This window comes from Microcaecilia unicolor, chromosome 2 (genome assembly GCF_901765095.1).
Source record: "Microcaecilia unicolor chromosome 2, aMicUni1.1, whole genome shotgun sequence".
Classification (NCBI taxonomy): domain Eukaryota; kingdom Metazoa; phylum Chordata; class Amphibia; order Gymnophiona; family Siphonopidae; genus Microcaecilia; species Microcaecilia unicolor.
In genome coordinates, this window is record NC_044032.1 from 446,129,228 (window position 1) to 446,147,582 (window position 18,355).

At 41.4% G+C, this 18,355-nt stretch overlaps 1 protein-coding gene across 1 annotated transcript in view; it reads right to left on the bottom strand.

The window, feature by feature from the left end:
• Positions 1-3,576: 3,576 nt before the first annotated feature.
• Positions 3,577-18,355, bottom strand: part of TTC31 (tetratricopeptide repeat domain 31) — a 188,098-nt gene continuing 173,319 nt past the window's right edge. Inside the window, exon 18 of the mRNA XM_030190890.1 lies at positions 3,577-4,135. Coding sequence (XP_030046750.1) covers positions 4,132-4,135 — 4 coding nt within the window. The 3' untranslated portion in view covers positions 3,577-4,131. The remainder of the gene's footprint in view (positions 4,136-18,355) is intronic.

Consider the following 18,355-nt stretch of genomic DNA (forward strand, 5'->3'; position numbering starts at 1 on the left):
CTTTTGCTTGCGGAATTTAAATTATATACCTGTTTTTTCCTGTAATGCCGCATACCAAGCGTAAAGGGACGACTCGGGGGATTCCCCTTCACCCCGCGACGTCCACACCGGCAAGCGGAGGTTTGGAACGCTTCTTCCCTGCATTGTCCCGAAGAAGCGGAGCAAAGTCCTTAGCGAGTGGGGCCGGTGAAGCGACCTCCCCGCAGGAAATAGAAGTTTCTCTCTCCCCGCCTTCTACGACGCCTCCTTGCCCTGCAACTACCTTGAGCGAGTCGGGGTTTCTCTTGGAGCCCGGAAAGGGCTATCCTGGGGAGCCCAGAGGGGAGCCTGGCTCTGTAAAGACAACTGCAGCTGCAGAGGAGATGGAGGTGAGCCTGGGCAAGATCTGGCTGAAGTTATTGGAAATAGAAAAAACCTTGAGACAATCTTCGGATGAGGTAAAGACTTTGAATTTCAATGTACAGGAAGTGAAAGGCTCCCTAGATTTGGCAAAACAAGATTTTACTTTAAAGATTGAGGCCTTAGAGAGAGAGACAAAACAAACAGAAGATTTCAAAATGGCAGTGGTAAAAGACAATATGGAAATTAGAAGAAAACTGGAACAGGTAGAGAATTTCAATAGGAGATTAAATCTTCGAATGTTGAATTTTCCTAGAATACTGGGAGAATCTCCAAAAGATCTGTTCCAGAGATATTTAAAAGAAAATTTAAACTTTCCCCAAGAAGTATTTCCTCCTCTGGATAAAATATATTATATTCCAAGCACGATGAAAAAAGTTGGGACAGAAAATTCTATTGACCTACAAAATGTCACAGCCATTTTGGAGCAAACAATTGAGGAATCACCAGAAAGGGGGACATTGATAATTTCCTTTGTATTTCAACAGGATTTAAATGCAGTTATGCGTCTTTACTTTAAATCTACTAATCGAGAATTTGCAGGTCAAAAGATTTGGCTTTATCCGGATGTGACTAAATCCACACAAGAAAAACGTAAAAAGTTTCTATCTATGAGGTCTAAAGTATTGGAAATGGGAGGCTCTTTCCTCCTGGCTTACCCATGTAAATGTGTCATCAGGTTGAATCAAGCTAAATACATATATTATATGCCTGAACAGCTTCAGACTTTTCTAGACACTAAACAACGATAGAATTAGAATTATAAATGGGACTGACGGTACCATAAAAGTTTCACTAATATGTTTTGATTTTGTATATCTTCACTATTTCCTGCCTCCCCACTATTGAGGTCTAAGGAAGCCAATATTTGTCTTTATTTAGATGATTTGTTGTATTTAATGGCTGTATTACACTTTTGCAGTATGATAACTTCTGTAATAAGTATATAAAAATTAATAAAAATTATGAATCATAAATTCTGGGCGACACGCAGGAAGGCGAGGAGCATGCAAAGGACTGGGAGAAGAGGGTGGGCAGTGCAGGTCGGGCTAGCACTTGGAGAGGGAGGGAGGAGGGGGGCCTGGAACTCGGAGAAGAGGGGGGCCTGGAACTCGGAGGGAGGGGGCCTGGAACTTGGATGCGGGGGGAGGGGGCCAGGAACTCGGAGGGAGGGGGAGGGAGAGGTGGTCTGGAACTCAGAGAGGGAGGGAGGGAGGCCTGGAACTCGGATGAGAGGGGGGGAGGGAGGGAGCCAGGCTGGAACTCGGAGAGGGGGGCCAGACACTTGGAGGGAGGGGGAGGGAGAGAGTGGGCCTGGAACTCTGAGAGGTGGACCTGGAACTCCGAGAAGGGGGAGGGAGGGGGAGACCTGGAACTCAAAGGGGAGTCCTGGAACTCAGAGGAGAGGGAGGGGGCCTGGAACTCAGATGAGAGGGGGGAGGGAGAGGGCCAAGCTGGAACTCAGAGGATAACCTTTCATTTGTGTGAGAAACGGGCCTTTTTTACTTGTTGCTCAATAAAACTGCACCAAATAAAGTGCCAGTAAATCTTGAAAAACACTATGTTGGAAGCCCATCAGGGCCTGGCACTTTTCTCAAAGAGAGAGCCTTAATGGCTTCATAAATCTTATTTATTCTCAGATCCCATACTGTACTAATTAAAATTCTGGTGACTTCTGAAAAAAGCCAAGACAGTTAACAAACCTAACCTCCTGAGTATCTCTCACAGGATCCCCTAAAATATATTGGCACAGATTATATGCAAAGTTTGCCAGTAGCTTAATTTAGCCATACCCACAGTATGTCTGAGTAGTTGTGAGGGACTAGTCTGGGAGTGCGGCAATTTGTGGTGTGGTGGGGCAGGTTTGGGGGTTGGGGCAATCTCTGGTATGTTCTATCAGTTGTGGATAAGGTAGCTTTTGAGGGTGGGGTGGTCTGCAGGATAATGAGACAGTTGTAGGGGTTAGTTTTAGGATGTGGAGCAGTTTGTGGGGTAGTGGGCAGTTGCAATAGGGTAGTTTTTCTGAGTGGAGTAGTAGGGTTGTTTTTTGGTTTGTTTTGTGGTGTTTTTTTTTTTTTTTTTTTTTTTTGAGTGGGGCAGATTGCAGGGGGTTGTTTTAGAGGGTGGTACAGTTTGTTGGTTGTGTGGCAGTTCCATGGGATTTTTTCATGCAGAGGCAGTACGTAGAGTGATGGGGCAGTTCTGGGATGTGGGGCAGTTTTGAGGGATAAGACAGTTTGTTGGGGGCGGGACAGTATATGGGGCCATCGGCCAGTTATGAGTAGTAGTTCTGGGGTGGTAGGGGCGAGTTTGAGGATTTGGAAGAGTAGAGCATTCTGCCTTTTAAAGTGCCTTTCCCTGTTCTCTGCTACATTTCACTCCATCTAAGTTTCTATGCTACAGAACATGGAACACCTTATCCTATAGAAATGCACAGGGCCATATTGTAGGAGCTCATTTCTCTGAACCTCTAGTTTAATTTGGTCCGTTTTCAAACTCTGTCTTTTTACCATTTTTCCCACATGCCAAATTTCATCCCCATTCTGTTAAGTTTTCAGAAAGTTATTTTGCTCCCAGACAGACATTCTTGACCTTTTTGTATAATTGCGTGTAACCATGGTTGGATTATAAAGAATAAAAATGTACAAGGTGTGAAAACTTTCACAAGGCACTGATATATTTAAAACGTATTTGAATGGCAAGGATAAGTCTCCCTTAGGCATTATGCTGCAGGCTGGATTTGAACACCTCATACTAGCCATTGTGGAGGCAGAGAGAGGAGTATGCAGAGACTTCATAGGAAAAATTAGGGTACTTGTACAGCTTAAATCCAAACTTCCATCGCTCAACTACTTTCATTTCACCATCAAATCTAGCTTTACGGTTAGACCCACACCAGATGGTGTTACTCCTAACTCCTAGTTTTATCTATATTTGATTACTTGCATTTTATTTTTTAGTTATAAAAACTTTCAACACATGGTACACTGTTTCTCTTATACACACACATCACAATGTCCTTTGAACAGAAAGTCATATTTTGACTACTGTGACCCAATAAAACCCAGATTTGGTCATATCTGAACTATCTACTTGCGTTAAGTCATTTACCCATCTTTCACATAAATTAAAAAAAAAACAGTACTCTTTTTTAATGATTATTTAATTCTCAAACTTGAGGAAAGGAGGACAAAAAATTAAACAATTTTAATACCACCCCCTCCCCCAACATAATTTTTTTGTCCTTTGGCACAGAATGGTAAGCAAGCTGGCTGGGTGCCTGCAATGAACACTCCTGAAAGAACCAAAGGGTAGATTATGTACTTCTCCCATCAGAGTTTGAGTATGTCTCTGCCTGGCCTTGGCAGATGAGTGGTGAGGCATCTCTCCAGTGCACAGTCTCTCCCCTCAGCGAGCTGTCAGGTAGTGATAAAGTGGTAAAAGGGAGAGAGGGAGAGTCCTGTTCTGAGATTCTACTTAGGCACAAGGTTTGGGCCCCTGTATTCAGGGATAAGACAGAAGTGGCAGTTACTCCAATAGTTGCAGCCACCAGCTCACTAAAAATGGAACTCCATGGTATGGAGGATCTTCATAGTATTCCAATGGCGTGCGAGGGGGAAAAAACAATGTACACAAAAAAGCTTTCATATTTTCATTCATAACCCAAACCTAAGTAGCAGAGAGATTTTAAACATTGGGAGAATGCCGAGGATTTTTCATGGCAGCGGCGGGCTATCTGAGAAATACAGAAAAAAAGTGAGAGATAGTGTTATTGATATTCCCTCATGCAGAAAACACACTGAATACACAAATAAATCCATTAAAAAAATAATTGCATGAAACCACATTTTTAACAGTGTACAGTTCACATGGCTGGTTTTGCTTGTAGCCTGCTGTTTTTGAAATCTTTATGGTCTGTGAAGAGACAGAACCCAGGTCTGATTTCTGGGCAAACAATACAAATTAACCCAATACATTCAATAAATGTAAGCAAACATAGCTAAGGAATATGTACTGTAGGTGCTCTAAGAGCCAGACCTGTTTAGGCCTTGAGAACAGAAAATGATTGCCTCTCTGAGCAGAAGTAACCATCAGGGTATCACATGAACCTTCAAAATACATAAGAAGCAATTAGTCTATATAGATTATAGTGATATTGTTAAGGGTGATGGCTCGAATCTTGGAATGGAAACAGAGAACTTTGTACCTGTCAAATTTCTGGGATTGGGAGTTATCTACTGGTTAAACTAATGGCCTGGTAACCAGGAGCTTGGAGTTCAAACTCTTCTTCTCTCTCTCTTTACGCCTTTTATCACCAGTTGTTTGGTAGGCAAGCTCTTTAAGGCAGGAACTTATACCAGTATGTAACCTGTTAAAAATTCCCTGCCAGAGATTGCTATATAAATGACAAACTATATACAGCAATCACCTACCTCTCATTTGTGATATTTTTCTATAAACACGGCTATTCTCTGGAATTCAAGAAAATGTATGGATCAGGCCATACTACTGTGTGCAGTAGACTCTATTGTCCATCGCAGCTGACAAAGCCAGGAGCAGAGGAACACAAAGAAATGATGAGCACAAGTCCAGAGAGGAAAGAAGGCAGCCATTACTGCAGCTACCAGGGCCCTAAAGGTTACATCATGTTAATTCCATACTCTCATATTTACCTGGTTACATCATGTTAATTCCATGTGATCATATTTTAGTTGATTCAAAGCGTTAATTCCATACTATTATATTTTAGTTGGTTCACTGAAGTTACTTTCAGTTTGTAAACTATACAATTTTTCACTTTTAATCCATTGTGTATTTGAGGAAGGCTACTGTTTACAGTATTTATTCTTTGTACTTTGATAACTGCATTATGTTTATAATGCTTTTGATTATGCTAAATTATTGATTAAATTTTGCAAGTGAACTTCTTGTACTTTTTGATGTTGATATTTATATTTCATTAGACAAGGCTGTGGATTATGTTTACATACATATTTATCACATCTCTGACAGTATTTTTATTATATCAGATTTTGGGATTCCTATGGAGCATGTAATTTGTGATATCTGAGGAGTATCCCTCTAGCTCCAAGGTCAGAAAGGATGAGCCAAATCAACAAGGCCAGGAGATATTGAAAGTTTATACTAAGCAACAACAATTACTTGCCATTTACACTTCTGAAAACCTACTCAAAGCCTCTGGCTTTCTTCTACCACTCGAGGAGAAATTTTATGGCAAAGGACTGAACATCTTCCGTTAACAAGCAAGACTGAGTCAGGTATACAAGTGGGTGATGATGGTACTGGGACAGAACTGCTCTCCCAGAGCTCAGAATGTAATATAAAATTTTGAGCACGGGTAGAACTCCTTGCGCATAGTAGTCTTCTCCTCCTCAGTTCTTTTTTTAAATTTAGATTGTAAGCTCTTCTGAGCAGGGACCATCCTTATTCGTTAATTTGTACAGCGCTGCGTAACCCTAGTAGCGCTCTAGAAATGTTAAGTAGTAGTAGTAGTAAATTCTTCCTCTCTAGTGAAGGGATGAATTTTAAAATTTTTATTGCTTGTTCTATACCATATACAATCAAAGTTTATCATCCTTTCAAAATACCTTGACATATTTTTCTTAATATCTCCATATTTTGGTAATGCCCTTTCTGTGCTGGAAACTTCTGTTGCCATGGGCAAACTCATGGCACAGAAATCTGATTATTCTGTACAGTCCCTAGACCATCCAAGTCATGAGAGGATCACTGCACTCTACTAGTCACTGTGATATGCTGCCAGTCATATACCTCCCATCTATGCAGAAGTCCAAGTGGTCTGGATGCAATGGAGTAATCTGGGAAGTTCTCTCTTTCATGCTATACTTCCTTAATGGTTCTCAGGCCATTGTACATTTCCCTTGCTCAGGACCATTCTAGTCCTGAGGATATGACTCAGCAATGGTCCTGTGGATATGCAATCAACTTCATCATGCTCTGCACTCTTCGTGCAGTGGCACCAAACATAGGCCACAGAGCCCTACTGTCATGGTTGTGGCTGTATCCCATGCCTACACTCACCTCTCCTCCCGGTGACCAGGCCCTGTGGCTGCTGTGGATTGCTTTCTCCCTGTTTCCCAAACGTGTTCCGGAGATCATTCCAGTCCTATTCTGCTGTTCCAGCATTCCAGCCTTGCTTTGGTGTTCCTGTAGACAAGCCTCACCCTGGTGTTCCTGCTGCCAAGCCTCACTTTGGTGTTCTTGCAGCCACACCTTGCTCTGGTCCTGCTGCAAAGCCTCACTCTTACTTGTGACATCATCAGTAAATGCCTTTATAAAGCGCCTTGAAACCTCCCTACTTTGCCTTTGCAACAGAGGTCTTCAGACAAGTTCTTGTCTGCATGTGCTTCTTGTACTTATTTCCAGCTTGCTCCAGTCCTGTCTGCCTACAGCTTCAGCTCCAGTCCTCTTGTTTCAATTCTGCTTGTTCCAGCCCTGCCTGCCTGCAGCTTCAGCTCCAGTCCTGTTGTTCCAATCCTGCTTGTTCCAGCCCTGCCTGCCTACAGCTTCAGCTCCAGTACTGTTGTTCCAGTCTTGCCTGCCTTCAGCTTCAGTTCTGGTCCTGCTTGTACCAGCCCTGTCTGTTTTCAGCCTCGATCCCTGTTTGGGTGGTTTGCCTGCTGTTGCCGGTCGCTGGCAGTGGCACAAGGGCTCACTACTCCTGACTCCATGACACCTATCAGTTTAGTCAACATGACAAAGCTGAGTCATGGGCTAACCTTCACCAAGATTGTATTTCATCTGCTCATTGCCTATATCAAATTTACGAAACTAAAAAAAAAAAAAATTATGTCACCCTTCAAATTATAAGCCATCTTTGTTGGTCACATTGGGTGGGCACTAGGGCACTGAGATTTGCAACAGCAGAGATTTACTCTTTTCCCTAACCTTTTGAGGATTGTAAACTTTTCTATAATTGTTTTTAGCTTTATATTTATATTGACAGGAACAGAATACTGTCAATATAAATATAAAGCTAAAAACAATTATAGAAAAGTTTACAATCCTCAAAAGGTTAGGGAAAAGAGTAAATCTCTGCTGTTGCAAATCTCAATTGCAAGGCGCAATTCTGGTCGCCGTATCTCAAAAAAGATATAGTGGAATTAGAAAAGGTGCAGAGAAGGGCGACGAAAATGATAAAGGGGATGGGACGACTTCCCTATGAGGAAAGCCTAAAGCGGCTAGGGCTCTTCAGCTTGGAGAAAAGGCGGCTGAGGGGAGATATGATAGAGGTCTATAAAATAATGAGTGGAGTGAAACGGGTAGATGTGAAGCGTCTGTTTACGCTTTCCAAAAATACTAGGACTAGTGGGCATGCAATGAAGCTACAATGTAGTAAATTTAAAACGAATCAGAGAAAATATTTCTTCACTCAACATGTAATTAAACTCTGGAATTCATTGCAAGAGAATGTGGTAAAGGTGGTTAGCTTAGCGGAGTTTTAAAAAGGTTTGGACGGCTTCCTAAAGAAAAAGTCCATAGACCATTATTAAATGAACTTGGGGAGAATCCACTATTTCTCGGATTAGTAGTATAGAATGTTTTGTACTTTTTTGGGATCTTGCCAGGTATTTGTGACATGGATTGGCCACTGTTGGAAACAGGATGCTGGGCTTCATGGACCTTTGGTCTTTCCCAGTATGGCAATACTTATGTACTGCTTAGTTTTCTAATATATCAAATATGACACTTTAAAAATTGGAAACACACCCAGTCCTACACTGAATTTCCACAGCCTTTTACTGCGCTCTCTCTGATAGAAGTTTAACTGTGCTCTTCGTGCTGCACCAGCTTCCACAGCACCATGACCCTTCACACTTGCAGCCAGCATACCTAGTTGTGCAAGACATGCTTGACCATTACTGAAAGAAGATCTTTAGATTACGACCCCTTTCAATTCAGACCTTAATTATGGTACTTGAACAGTCTAAACTTGCATATGGTGTCTTTTAAGGCTTTACTTCATTTCCAGATCCTGCTGAATTTTCACATTTAATACACTTTTGCTGTTTTTCAGGTTCTTATTGCTTGATGTCCTAATTATGTCATATTATTGCTGGCTGTGCTCCTTTATCAAGTATCTGTACTTTCTGTTCACTTCCAATCAGTGATCAACATCAGGACCTATAAATATAAAATAAGTTGCTCAGAACAGAATGGTTTAAAATAGAGCAAAGGAACATATTTCCCTTCTTCAGAGCTGAAAGATCTCACTCAGTGCTATGCTTTCTTTCCCACTGCAAATGATTTTTCCCTCATATATCAAAACTATTGCTTTTTTGGCCTTTTTCTCAGTTTTCTTTTCTCTTTCCTTCCTATAGTCACTGCAGAAGTAGGCATTAGAGAGTTGAATGGGGACAGAAATTTCACCCGTCCACACTGGAATCTCCTCCAGCTCCACCTGTACCCCACAAGTAATCTCCTCCATCCATACCCATCCTCTGTACTAAAATAACCTGACCTGTGGTAAAATAACCCAACTGTAGCCCATGTTGAAACTTCCTCTCTCAGTGCTTATGGGGATTTCTATGGTATCAACCATATCCATTAATTTATTTAGTTCTATTATAATTGCTAAGCTAGCTTAGAAACACAAGAAAAGGATAGGTAGGTTGGCCTAGCACTATACTTCCATGAGAACCCCACAGGACCTGCATCCATCCCACGGACCTGAAGGGGGTCCCTGTGGGATTCCCACTAACCCTGTTCCCGTGCAGCTCTCTAGTGGGCATGCATCCTGCTAACCCTCTTTTTTCTCTCTCTTTCATTATCCTTTTTCTATAATGCTTCCTAAACCTGGTTTTCAGTTTATCGGCTATAAACCAGACCAGAGTCCATGATTATTCCAACACTTCTCATGGTTCTATTAAACTCTAATTCGGAAGATGTTTCACCATAGCAGTGAGCCAGATCAACAGCCACCCTCAATATCTTCCTTCTATAAATCCTTAAGATTGTCATCTTTCACTCAGGTTCCATTTTATTTTCCTGGCAAATTCCTTCTATATATAGTAATTTCTAATCATCTTTGTAGAGCACCATGTTTAACTTCTCTCCTGAGAACGAGATTATTTTTTTCTCCAGAAGGAAGGTTAAGACACTCATTTCTGCAAGCGACATCACACTGACAGTTTCACTGTCTTATGTAGGTAAAAGCCCCCAAAAATAACAACCTCGCCAGTTCATTAATGCGCATATCATTTCTGTATGTGCCAGATTCCGCTTACTATTCAAATACTTCTAAAGAAATTGGCCAACTATAAAGTTCAATTAGGTTCAGGTTCTAATTAACTCCTGTTATCTCGAAAATAAATAAATAAAGGTAATGATAATAAAACTAGTTACAAGAATTTCCCCTTCACTGTTTTCCACATTCTGCCAATCTGATACTATGGAAATCATTACAGCACTCTTAAGTACCAAAGAGATTTTTATGTAATTACTTTTGTACTCTCTGAATTATGTTATTGTGACAAAACTGTGAGTTTTTAAGCCTGTAAAACTGTATTATTTCTTAAAGTGTATTTCTCTAGACTGGCCAGCAGATGATGCATGTTTATGTTTAAAGCTTTTACCGAGAACTGACTATTCCCTCTTCACAGTTAACACTGAAAAGAGGTAAACTGCAGTGATGTGGCCAACTCTTTTTAAAACTTGTTTTTCTGGGCTCTGATTGGCCCAGGAGCTCAATTCATTTAGAAAGTACTGGCTTTTTTTCTCCAGTCTTAGCCAAGGAGAAAAGAGAGAATGATCTTTTTGCTGAGGCCCTGTGAACAGTTATATTTGATAACTTGTGAGCAGCTATATGACCTGATCTCCCCTAGCAAACAAATGTTTAAATAGTTTTATAATTGATCCATATTCAGTTACCTATTATGTGCTGTTTTGTTCCCTCGGTTTTTATGGTTCACTGTTCAATATTTTTTTCATGACAATAAACATGTTTAATTTATTGCCTCTGGACCGCCTAAGAATCCTGGTGGTTTCTGTGTTGGGTCTGTGAGCACTTTCTGGGAACTGTGGGACCACTGGGAGTGTGGCCCTCAGTAACCTAGAAATCACTGGGGATAATTTGAGAGCGGAAGATTCGACCAGAGGCGGTTGGGATCCAGGCGGTGGGAGGAGGGTGCTAGTGTAGAGCACAAGCGGCAGGTGCAGGTGGACCTGAGCTACGCTGGGGATAGGTCCTCTAAGTGGCCGTGGGATAGCCCCAGGTGGGTGGGATTTATTGGGATTTATTAACCGTCTTTATGAAGAGATTCACCGTAGGCAGTGTACAGTACTTACAGTTTAATACCAAACTTACAATTTTGTTTACAGCATAATAGTAAAACATACAAGTATAAACAAATACAATGAAAGAGGAGAACTTGAAAACAGCAAATTGAAACCTAATAATAAAACTATCATGAAACAGGATCAAAAATATACATATTTAACAGCACTGAAATTCAAATAACAGAGATATAATACAATGTCAGCATAATACTAATGAAATATCTAATAAGCACACAATTAGAACATTCAACTAACATTGCTATAATACTAATGCTTTTCCACAATACTGCTTACCATATAGCTGAGGGGCCAAATGCAGATATATAGATGGGGACAAGATGTGTGGTACAGAGTCAGCTGGGATTTATTTATTTTTTTATCTATTTATAGCATTTGTATCCCACATTTTCCCACCAATTTGCAGGCTCAATGTGGCTTACATTTGCCGTAATGGTGATTGCCATTTCCGGTTAACAGAATTACAAATGGTATTGCATTAAGGAAGGGATAAATAAATGGGTGGCTAAACTAAAGGCGAGTTCCTGGTACAGTTAATCAATATATACATTAAGGGTGATGACTAAGCACTCACCATCTTAGGTCAAGTTATGCGGCCCTCAAACCTTAGGCCAGAGCTTCTGCCTCCACAAAACCAACCAGATGCCTTGCATGGCTGTGAATTGCTGCCCTCTATGAATTGTCCACTAAGTTTCAACATTCATCTGGTGCTTAACAAAAGGGAAAGAAGTAGGAAATTTTAAGATTACTACTGGATGTGGTAAAACATCATTGTTCTATAATTCCTCTCTTCATTCCATCTCCTTTGCTACGGCTCCATCAACCTTTGTTGGCCCGACCATTGTAACTACAGGAGTGGTTTTATTTACCTAGAACAGATGCAACTAACTTTGTAACCTGTTGCCCAAAAGTCCGACACAGGGAAAAATGTTCTCATTTGCTCTTGCACAGGATTATGCTGGAAGCATAGCACCTCTTCATAGTACTTAAGGACCTGGAAAACGATTAGCCATCCCCCCCCCCCCGACCACTTTCAGAATGAGGTCCTTTAGACACTACGAATAAGTTCAAACAGGGGGGGGGCACCCTTGCACATAGAAAACCAGGTCAAGGTTCCATACCACAACAATCAGACAAACTGGAAGCTGGAGATGCATAACACCTTTCAAAATACCATACCGAGGCTAACAAAGTGCTTCCATGAGCCTTTGAAAACACATCAATTCTGCCCACCTGAAGCTTCAGAGAGCTAGCTGCCAGGCCCTTCTTGTGGTCCTAATGCAGAAAAGCCAAAATGCACACTGAGCTTCGAAACCGAAAAACCTTGCCTCAGGCTTCAGGCTTCAAAAACTCTCCACACCCATACACAGGCCACAGAAGTGGATCTCTTTCTCCCACAAAGTGTGGTAATGACCTCGGAAAGGTAACCTTTATACCTCAAACGCAACGTCTCAATGGCCAAACCATAAGAGAGAAGCAAGATGGATCTTACATAAGGAAGAGACCCTGAAACAGAAGACCCCTCTCTCTTGTGGAATTCTGAGGTCATCTCTTCTTCTTGAGCATGACCAAATCCACATACCATGGATGCACAGGTTAATCCAGTGCCACCAGAGATAATTCACCTTTTGCAAGGCATGACCAATCAGCAAACATGGAGGAACTACATAAAGAACTCCTATCACCAGGCACTCCCCACTCTTTCTGAAAACTGAGAAAGCAAGGAAACTTTTCATTTTGCTTCATCATTATTAAGTCCATTGCCAGCATGCCCCACTGGGTTCTGGGCCAAGTATTGACAGGACTCGACAACTGTAACATTGGATATATTGGTTTGCCAGTAGCCTATTATCTAGTTCTTGCAAATCATTCAAAACTCTGCAATTCGATTGTTATATGGATTGTCTAAGAATGAACATGTTTCACCCTTTCGTAAGAAATTGAACTGGTTGCCTGTATCAGAAAGAATTAGGCTTAAACTGTTGACACTAATTCAGAGTTTATATCAGGAGTCATCACGTTATTTGATTGACTGCTTGCATTGGTATAAACCTGCACAAGCGCTTCGTTATGAAGTTTCTTATATATTAGAAGTACCTGCTTTTTGGCTCTTTTAGCTTGAACTTACAAGGAAGAGGATTTTTCCATAGCCGGTCTAGTTGAGAAAACAAACAAACTTTCTGGCATTTAAAATCCACAATTCCAGGAATAACATGTATAGAATGTTTGTACATTTGGGAAGCTTGCCAGGTGCCCTTGGCCTGGATTGGCCGCTGTCGTGGACAGGATGCTGGGCTCGATGGACCCTTGGTCTTTTCCCAGTGTGGCATTACTTATGTACTTATGTTAGAGCATGCAGCCTAGAGCTTCTGGAAGTGACTGACTGCTCTCTATATGAATTGAATGGATGCTGATTGAATTGAATGTGTTTATTGATAGCCTGTTCAGCAACTATGATTGATAATATTGTATTAAGTTTTTAGGTAATGATTTTGCGTGTCTGTTTGCAATCTGCCCTGAATAAGGGCGGAATATACATTTTAATAACTGAAATGAAAAAGCCTCTTTGGACAACAATTCCTAAGCACTACTACACTAAAGTCTAATACACATAAGCACAGACAAGCCCTGTGTGACATTTAATTTCAGGTAACAACCAGTTGACTAAACCCAGAGGTGAGTATAGTCACAGAATTTAACCATACAATCTGCATATAGCAAGGAAGGCTTCTCCTCTTTTTGACAGCAGGTACCGGGGCAGCACAGCTGGTTGCAGGTAGAAGTCTCTTGAGATGATTTCCTTTCCCCAGGTGATTTTGTCTGGCTGTGTCCCTGCACGACCTTATATTCTGTTTGTTATCAGTCAAGACCTTTGAATCATCATACAACAGGTGACTGGTTGAGAGTGATTTGTTGATAGTATTGGCCCAATCGGAAAGATAACCTCCACACTGGCTCCAGATAGCCCTGAATAGGGTACAAGTCTTTAGAATGTCTGGCAAGGCAAACAATATTCCTTCTCTCAAGGACTTCTTGCATCTTCCAAGTTGGTTCTGAGCCAAGTCACTGTCTGTTCTTGGTCAAATCAGCAGTGTCACTCTTTGTCTTTATCTGATGTAATGTGATGAAACCAGTCTGACACAGAAGATCATTTGATGGCAAAGGCCTTTGGTTGAGGCTGGTCAGGCCAAGCTCTCTGATATACATTCACAATACTGACAGGCAATATCCCCTACAATCCAGTGATATCAGGTATTCATTCTGTCTAACCACCACTATGAAGGAGCTCAAGGTTTCCATGCAGAAATGGAGAGTCTGCAATGCCCCATTTACAAGATGTCTGACATCACCAAGACCTTGCCTAGATCAGGTAAGCCCCTCCAAACTGGATGACCAAGCAAAGAAATGACTGATCAGGGAAGCAATCAAAAATGTCAATGGCAGCTCTGAAAAGAGCAACAGGTTTCCATGGCCTATACTAGGCAAAAATATGTAAGTGACAATATCCCAGCAACTGCACAAAATCTGGCCTGTATAATAGATAGCAAATAGGAAGCCATAACTTAAAGAACACACTCAATCCTGTTTGAAGTATGCAAAGGAGGAAAACTTAATTCTTACTTGCTAATTTTCGTTCTTTGTGGTATATGACTTCCTATCAGCAGAAGGGGAAAATGAGAACTACTGAGTAACTTCAGCTTATAAGGTACTTTGCAGCCCTGGATCATGCAGCATATCTATTGACAAAGCAGAAGGTAACATACCAAAACCAGATTCCCTATATACAAACCCAGGGGAAGAAGGAAACAACTTGAATCAACTTTCCAGAAAATGTGCTTGCAACTTGCCATTCTATTTTTTTTTAAATTGAACTTAGAATTGAGGTCGGAGCGTTCCCATAATAACCTGAGACTTTCTCTCCCAACCTAAAGAAAACAGAAGTGCAGATCCATTGCGCTCTCTTCTGGGCGGGTTCAGGAATGGTCTTGGTCTAGAGAGACTCAGAGAACAAAAATTAGCAGGTAAGAACTAATTTCTCCTTCTTTATCATCTCTTCAGAACATTCCCAATGAGTGGGAAGTACCAAAGCAGTACTCAACAAGGGTGGGATGAAGACAACTCCTGATCTAGCACCAAACGTCACATCCTGCCTCATCTGCACATTCAACGTGTAATGCTTTACAAAGGAATGCAAGGACGACCAGGACGACGCCCTGCAAATATCTTGTGAAGGAATCAAGCAATGGTCTACCCAAGATGATGCCTGAGCTCTGGTAGAGTGTGCCCTCAACTCCTGAGGATCCTGTTGCCACTGAGCAAGTAAGCTGAGGAAATTGCCTTTTCAATTCAGCAGGCAATGGTCGTCTTTGAGGCTGCTGCACCTTTTCTCGGACCCCCAAACAAAACGAATAACCTGACAGGCAGTACTCCTCTTTTCTCTGCAAGTAAGACTGCAGAGCTCTATGGACATCCAGAAGACACAACATTGGCAGAGCAACATCCTTTGGCAAGACAGGCAGAGAAATGGACTGATTTAAGGTGAAATGGAGAAACCAGCTTGGGAAAAAAGGACGGCACTGGCAAGAGGACCACTTTTCCTTTCGAAACAGAGCCAAGTTATTCAGCCCGAGAACAGAGCAGGACTATTCCATCTGAGAATAGAGCAGAGTTCTCTGGCCTGTGAGGAACACTGAGCTAGTCTGGCTGAGGGTATTCAGCCCAATAGGGAAACAGATCTTTTCAGCCTGAGAGGAAAAATGAGAAGTCAGACAGAAAGGAAAGCTGTGCTATTCAGTCTAAAAAAAATAGCTGAGCCATGCTGCCTGAGAAGACAGCAAAGGTTAACGAGCTTGAGGAGTGAGCTAAACCATTCAGATTGAGAAAACAACTGATCTAATTAGTCTTGAGAAGACAGTTGACTTTCCAGCTGATGAAAACAGGACATATATTCATCCAAAGATTAAAAGCTACATGACCAGTTAAATACAGGTGACTGAATAACTGAGAAAGTAGGTGAACCTGGTAATCTGGCAACACAGAAGAAGTGTAAGGTTAAAAAACAGCTGTGTTATTTTGACAATAAAACTGATTGCAGGAGCTATGGAAATAACTGACCAAATGAACATTAGTAAGATAACTGACAAAATAAGCATTGGCAAAGGGGTTACTGATTCAACTTTTTTTTTTTTTTTTTACATTTGTACCCCGCGCTATCCCACTCATAGCAGGTTCAATGCGGCTTACATATTATATACAGGTACTTATTTGTACCTGGGGCAATGGAGGGTTAAGTGACTTGCTCAGAGTCACAAGGAGCTGCCTGTGCCTGCAGTGGGAATTGAACCCAGTTCCCCAGGACCAAAGTCCACCACGCTAACCACTAGGCCACTCCTCCACTCCATTTGGTGAGAAAGCAGACTAGATCAAGTTAGGAAGGCTACTGTATTTTTCTTGGCTGGCGAGCTCGATAAACTGCTAGTCTGGTGAGACCATCAACTCTGTCAGCTTGGAAAAGGTGATTTGTATTAGGCTGACGAGATGGCTGATTTGCAAGCTTGAACTGAGTGCTGGCTCTGACAGCTGGGACAGAGATCAGAGACTGACAACTTGGGCAGGTAGCCTACTTTGCTACTGGATGAGGCTGGCCGACCCTATCAGTGAGGCACACAAAACATATACAGCAAATATAGCAAAGGTGACACCAAAAAAAGGATAAGGCTAGATGATGTACTAAACTGTATAAAACAGTATCTATCTTGAGCAATGTTTTTGTTATTTCTTCATTTCCTACTACTGCTGGATCACTATGAATTTTGAATTTTTTATTATCTTTTGCGTTTTCAACTTTCTTGCTATTTTGATATTTTAATTACTATTCCAAAAACACATCTTTTAGATAAGTCATTGTGACATGAACAGCGTATTTTCATTTTATTTATTTTTGTTACATTTGTACCCCGCGCTTTCCCACTCATGGCAGGCTCATTGCGGCTTCCATATTGTATACAGGTACTTATTTGTACCTGGGGCAATGGAGGGTTAAGTGACTTGCCCAAAGTCACAAGGAGCTGCCTGTGCCTGAAGTGGGAATCGAACTCAGTTCCTCAGTTCCCCAGGACCAAAGTCCACCACCCTAACCACTAGGCCACTCCTCCACTTCCACTATGCTAACATTACCTAGATACAGTGACGTCAGTAACGTCTATTAGCATAAGCTTTTTTTTTGCCGACACAGGACACAGTTTTTGATTCAAAATGCTCAAGTGAATAGTCAGTGACGTCTATCTGTGCAATAACTAGTGAATTTTGGAAGGTAAGAAGATTTGTCATGAACTATGATGGGATGACTCGTTTTGTCTTTAACTATGAGTGCTGTAAGTTTGCGCTTTTGCTATCAACATTTTAACCGCTGAGCACTATTTTCCCGCCAGAGTTTGGTGTCTCAATATAGATGTGCTTTTCCTTATAGTAAGAAGACCCATTGTGTGGCCTTTATCACTAACATATTTAGTGAGATACCATGGTTCTTTTCTCTAGAGAAGTTATAACATTGTTTACCATCTAGTTGGTTTATTGTATTCAGAGCGCCACACCACTGAAGTGGCGATAAGGGCTCCCAAAGTAACTAGGCAGCGTGTGGTGATGCCCGATTACCGTCACACACGCCATTTTATTTATTATTTATTGCACTTGTATCCCACATTTTCCCACCTATTTGCAGGCTCAATGTGGCTTACAGTGACCTGTTATGGCATCACCATATCAGGTTACAAAAAATACATTTGGTGTTACAGAAATATCAAGGATAACAGGAAAGTAAGTCAGTCTAATCAAGTAGTTATAAAAGAAGACATTTATAATAAAGGATGAGTGGTGATTTGTTATAGTTGGTTATGGATTCTCGTGATAGACTTTGTTGAAGAGATAGGTTTTCAGTGATTTGCGAAAGTTGGTGATTTCGTTGATTGTTTTCAAGTGATTTGGTATAGCGTTCCACAGTTGCGTGCTCATGTAGGAAAAGCTAGACGCATGTGTTAGTTTGTCCTTTGCAGCTGGGGAAGTGTAGATTAAGAAATGTACGGGCAGATCTTTTGGCATTTCTGGGTGGGAGGTCCACAAGGTCAAGCACGTATGATGGGGCATCTCCGTAAATGATTTTATGAACAATCGTGCAGATCTTGAACGCGATGCGTTCTTTAATTGGGAGCCAGTGTAGTTTCTCTCTTAGGGGTTTTGCACTTTCATATTTTTTCCAAATATAAGTCTGGCTGCGGTATTTTGGGCGGTTTGAAGCTTTTTGTTTATTTGTTCCTTACAGCCAGCGTAAAGTGCGTTGCAGTAGTCAAGGTGACTTAGTACCATTGACTGTACCAGGTTTCGAAAAATGGCCCTCAGGAAGAAAGGTTTTACTCTTTTGAGCTTCCACATGGAGTGGAACATTTTCTTAGTTGTATTCTTCACGTGGTTGTCAAGTGTGAGGTTTTGATCAATGGTGACTCCAAGAATTTTCAAAGTGTTAGAGATGGGGAGGGAAACGTTTGGGGTGATTATAGTGGGGAATTTACTTGTGTTGTGTTGTGAGGTATGTATAAGGCATTGCGTTTTTTCTGCGTTAAGT